General features: G+C 37.9%; 1 protein-coding gene across 2 annotated transcripts in view; it reads left to right on the forward strand.

Annotated features, from left to right (window-relative positions):
- Positions 1–5,852, forward strand: part of DCP2 (decapping mRNA 2) — a 70,178-nt gene that overhangs the window by 50,206 nt on the left and 14,120 nt on the right. For both annotated transcript variants that reach the window (XM_004678374.2, XM_012721949.1), the window contains exon 8: positions 4,439–4,574. In XM_004678374.2, the coding sequence (XP_004678431.1) occupies positions 4,439–4,574 (136 nt within the window). The remainder of the gene's footprint in view (positions 1–4,438; positions 4,575–5,852) is intronic.

Here is a 5,852-nt window from a genome sequence, read left to right on the forward strand (position 1 = left end):
GCACAAATAAATAAATCTTTTTTTTTTTTAAAAAGATTTATTTATAAGAACTGGGGTAGAGGACAGAGGTATGGGGGGGTGGATGAGAGGATTCACCAGAGATAGAGTGGGGAGCAGAACAGGCGAGACAGGAACAGCAAGGGAGACAGGAGAGATCTGAGGGGGGGCAGCAAGTGAGACAAGAGAGATCTGCCATACCATGCGGATCCCCTGGAGGGGGATTGAACTTATGTTGTAGTGACTGTTGCTAGCTTCATAATGCTGTATTATACCCCGTTGTGCCACAAGGGAGGGGCCTTCCATTAGTTTTAAATGTAGAATTTTACTTCTAAAGTTGATGGAAGTGTTGGATTCCTTTTTATCAGGTACTGTTTTGTTACTCTTGTATACAATATGGGCTTTAAGGGAATTTTGGTAAGATACAAGATTAATTGGTGCTGAAAAAGAGCTTCAGGCACAGTTTGTAATGGTATGTAAACGAGGATGCCTACTTTATGGATAGAATAGAGAGAACACCTGGAAAAGAAAGAATCTGTGCTTTTATACTCTTCTGTTCTCATTTCCTATTTAGAGATAATTGCGTTTCTGGAGATAGTCGAATAGTAGATATATTGAAATTTGCTTTTTTTGTGAAGGGTAAATGTGGGATGCTGATGTGTAATTGGTTCAGAAGGAGAACTGTGAATGAAGACTTGACCTTTTTTCTTCCCTTGGCATAGACTGTGTACTGTAAAGAGTGACTTACATGGACATGAACTCTTGCTTGAAAATTAATTTTTAAAAAATAATATAATAGCTTATTTTTACATCAGTTTATGCATTTTCCCATCATTTTGTGCATTTTTCCATCTCAGTTGTAATCCCCATGGGCTTCCCATCACCAAATTACCTGTGTGCCATCACCATAGTTCAGTGCATTTCCCTTCCCCCACTGTTTTTGATCCCATTACCTACTTTACCCCAATGTCTCTGGTATATAGCTGTTCATTATTATTATTTTCTCGCCTGGCCCGTTATACTCTTGCTATGCGTGAAACCATCTGGTATTTTTACCTTTTTTTCTGGCTTATTTCACGAATAAGCATGCCTTTTTCCAGCTTCCATCCATATTGCTGCAAAAGGTATGTGTTTTTTTTTTTTTTTTTGGTTGCTGAGTAATATTCCATTGTGTATATGTACCACATCTTTTTAATCCAGTCATCCACTTTTGGGCATTTGGGTTGTTTTCATGTCTTTCCAATTGTAAATAAAGCAGCAATAAACATGGGGGTGCAGGTATCTTTTTGGATCAGTGTTCTCCGTCTTTTGGGTAGATACATAGGAGTGGGATTGCTGGGTCATATGGAAGCTCCATTTTTAGCAGCTTGAAGAATCTCCAAACAGTTTTCCATAGTGGAAAACTAGTTTGCATTCTCACCAGTGCAGGAAAGTTCCTTTTTCTTCACATCCTCACCAACATTTGTTGTTGCCAGTTGTTTGAAGATGTGCCATTTTCACTGAGGTGAGGTGGTATCTCATTTTGGTTTTAATTTGCATCTCCCTTATTACAAGTGATGTTGAATATTTCTCATACTCTTGTTGGTCATCTGCATTTCCTCTTTGGAGAAGTGTTGTTTTAGCTCTTTCCATTTTTTGATGGGGTTGTTTATTTTTGTTGCATTTCATCAGTTCTTTGTATATCATTGTGATCAATCTTTTTTATTTTATTTTATTTTTAAATTTTTTTTTTTAAGATTTATTTATTTGTGCATACAGAACTGGGATACAGGCCAGAGGCTCAGGGGCGGTGAGAGGCTTCACCAGAGACAAAGTGGGGAGCAGAACAGGCAGATGGACGAAGTACACTGCTGAGGGGAGCAGCGGGTGGGTCAGGAGAGGTCTGCCGCGCCATGTGGTCACCTCCGGGGCAGGTGGGAATCGAACTCATGCGGAAGCGTCTTTAGATTCTCAGTGCTGTGCTTTAACCCGCTGCGCCACCAGGGAGGGCCTGATCAATCTTTTATTGCTAGTTTTATGTGAGAAATTTTTTTCCTAGTCAGGATGTCTGTTTTTTGTAATGTCTTTTTTTGCTGTTCAGAAGCTCTTTAACTTGATGTAGCCCCATCTCTTCATCCTTTCCTTCACTATCGTTGTATTGGGTGCTGTATTTTGAAAGATGTTGCTGAAGTTTATATCGTGTATTGTTTTGCCCATCTTTGCTTCCAGGTATTTTATGATTTCCATTCTTATTCTAGGTCTTTAATCCACCTAAAAAATATGGAGTGGTTCACGAATTTGCGTGTCATCCTTGCGCAGGGCCATCTAATCTTCTCTGTATCATTCCAGTTTTAGTATATGTGCTGCCGAAGCGAGCACTGAAAATTAATTTTATTTAAATCACGATTATTGAGTGGGCTTAACAAGTAATTTTGTTAAATATGCACATATATATTTACAATCAGTTTACTAGATAAAACTTAGCCTCTATTGGCTTCAGAGTTATTTTGGCTTAAAAGTTACTTTAATATCTTAAAAACAATAGTTTGTTTTTGAGTTTCAAAAATTAAACAATAGAAGTAAACCAATCAATATTTTTAAAGTACATAGAATATTCTATTATGAGCTTTATGGGTTAATTTATTACGAGTTTATTATGGGTTTTATGAGGACAAGGAGCTTAGGTAGTGAACTACCCTAATAGTAATTACTGCCTTTCACAATCTGTGATTATGATCAATAAATTACATGCCAATAGATACAGAAAAAATAGACAGGAATGTAGTGAAGATTAAAAAGAAACAGACCCTAAAAAGATTATGGCCCTCCCTAGTGCCACAGCGGCTTAAAGCACTGCACTAAGAAGCTTAAGCCGCTTTCCCATGCATGGATTCCCATCTGCCCCAGAGGAGATCCACCTGGTGAGGCAGGCCTTTCCTGACCCGCCCACTGCTTCCCTCAGCAGTGTACTTCGTGGATCTGCCTGTTCTGCTCTCCACTCTGTCCCTGGTGAATCCTCTCACCTTCTGCATCTCTGGCCTGTACCCCAGAGATGTATGAATAAATAAATAAATCTTAAAAAAAAAAAAAGTTACAAATAGTGAGTGTTTGGGTAAAAGTTATATGAATGTTTATGTTTGATAGAATTTATCCACCAGTGTGTGGTATGATTCTAATGAGTTTTACTCCCAAGTTTGTGGTTCTGGTAGTGGAATTTGGATATAACAAAACAGCATCAACCAATTTTCAGGTTTCTTGGGGGTAGAGGAATTATGTTTTTATTACACAGACTATGCGATTATATATTGGTGGAAATACTTGGATTTTACCTAGAGAAAGGGTATAGAGATTGCAGTTATATTATAATTTGAAAATGGTAATGGGGAAGAATGAGATGCTCATAAATCATCTTAGTGTGATACAGTTCTTGAGATCATTGATTCTGGACTGTATTATACATGTAAGTGGTACTATAGAAGTGGAAATATTCATTAGAAATTACATTTAGTGTTAGCTTGTACAAATTCTTGTGCACAGAATTTGAGATTTTATTTAATTGTTCTTTTTTTTTTTTTTTTTGCCCTTTTTTACCTTAGAGTATAGCTTAAATTTTCAGATCCCCTTCCAGCAAGAGGGAAAATATGGTATGGATAATTTTAAAAAGTTTTGGAGTAAAAATAACATTTTTAGGCCCTCCCTGGTGGCGCAGCGGGTTAAAGCTCAGCACTGAGAATCTAAAACCGCTTCCGCATGAGTTCGATTCCCGCCTGCCCTGGAGGTGACCACATGGCGTGGCAGACCTCTCCTGACCCGCCCGCTGCTCCCCTCAGCAGTGTACTTCGTTGATCTGCCTGTTCTGTTCCCCACTCTGTCTCTGGTGAAGCCTCTCGCCGCCCCTGAGCTTCTGGCCTGTACCCCAGTTCTGTATGTACAAATAAATAAATCTTTAAAAAAAAAAAAATAACATTTTTATGGGCTCCCCCAGTGGCATAGTGGGCTGGAGCGCTGCACCGCAAAGCTTAGCCAAGCTGTGGCTGCTTCTGTGGGAGTGTGATCTCTGTCCCAGAGCTGACCCTCATGGTACAGCAGACCTCTCCTGTATAGCTCACTGTTCTCCTCAGCAGTGTACTTCGTGGGCCTGCCTGTTATGCTCCATACTGTTTCTGGTGAATTCCCTTGCAGCCCCTGCACCTCTGGCCTGTACCCCATTTCTGTATGCATAAATAAATAAAATCTTAAAAAAATAAAAATAACATGAATTTATTTAAAACATTGTTAACAAAGACACTTCTAGGGATATAGCAATAAACAGAGCAGTGAAGAATTCCTTCCCTTATGTAACTTAGAGATAGAAAATAAATCAAAGGACAAAATTTCTAGTCTATAAGGTAAAGTAAGGGTAGAAAAAAATATTAAGTGAGAATTTTCTAATCTGATTTTTATCTTTAAAATTTCTATGTAGTCGAACCAAATTCCGCCACAGTCAGCAGTTATTTCCTGAAGGTTCTCCTGGTGAACAGTGGATAAAGCACAGACAGCCATTGCAGCAAAAGACATACAGTAATCATTCTGAAATGTCTGACCTTTTAAAAGCAAAGGTGAGTATTGCATATTTAAAATTCAGAATTTCAGATCATTTGACATTAAGCTGCATATAGATTAAGGGAAATAAGCTTAGAGAGCTCTGAATTCTTGATCTCCTGTATTCATGACTTATAATTTAAACAGGATTGAGACTATTATTGCTTTGGTGTAATCCAGTATAACGAGTAATAAAAATTGACAATGTGATTTTGAGTTTCATTACTGTGTGGTATTTTAGTGTGTTTATACCACAATTTGTTTGTTTCCAACTTGGTATTCTTACAAACATTACTGCTATGAATGTTTCTGAAATGCCCTTTGATGTCCACACACAGTTCTCTGGAGTACATATACTCCAATAGGCATGTTGAATGAGATGAGCCCATGTTCTTGAGCATATACAAAATACTTGAGTGTCTTTTCAAACAACTTATATTTGGCCAAAATATGTGAGTCCAAGTTTTTTCACATCCTTGCTAATCCTTGGTTTTTATTACTTTACATGTATGTATTACTTTAACCATCTGTTTGTGTACCTCTCTTCTTTCTTTATTTAAAAAATTTGTTAATCAAAATGAAAACTTATGTGTATCAGAGGAGACAAATCAAAAGAGTGAAAAGATAACCTACAAAATGGGAGAAAATACTTACATACCTGATTATGGGTTAGTAGTTAAAATGCTTAAAGCATTTCTACAACAAAAACATACACTTAATAATTGGGTATTTATAGTCCTGAGAAAGAAGGAAAGGGTGTATCGCAACACCTGATTGTAAACTATATTAGAAAAACGACAGTACTAAAAAAAAAATGACATTACTAAAAAATGACAGGTGGCACAAAAAGAAATAGCCCAGAAATAAATCCACATACATATTGATTTATAATACAACAAACATGACCACATGGTGTAGGGGAAAGGAGGTCTCTTTAGTGAATGGTGTAGGGAAAATAAGAAGGCTGCATTTAAACAAATGAATTTGGATCATTCTTTAACCCCATACAGAAAAATAAAATGGATCAAAAAACGTAGATATTCAAGACCTACTGCAGTAAGATACATAGAAAAAAGCATTGGTGATATGTTTTATGACAGATAACAGGTTAGGATACAGCACAGCAATTGAGCCGCAGCTTCTTCAGTGGAGTTAGATCCCCTCCCAGGAGGTGATGGAGGTGATCCACATGGTGGCGGCAGACCTCTCCTGACCTGCCCCCTGCTCCCCTCAGCAGTGAACTTCATCATTCTACCTGTTCTGCTCCCCACTCTGTCTCTGGTGTATCCTCTCAC

Source organism: Condylura cristata, unplaced genomic scaffold (assembly GCF_000260355.1).
Source record: "Condylura cristata isolate star-nosed mole 26May11 unplaced genomic scaffold, ConCri1.0 scaffold00007, whole genome shotgun sequence".
NCBI classification, from domain to species: domain Eukaryota; kingdom Metazoa; phylum Chordata; class Mammalia; order Eulipotyphla; family Talpidae; genus Condylura; species Condylura cristata.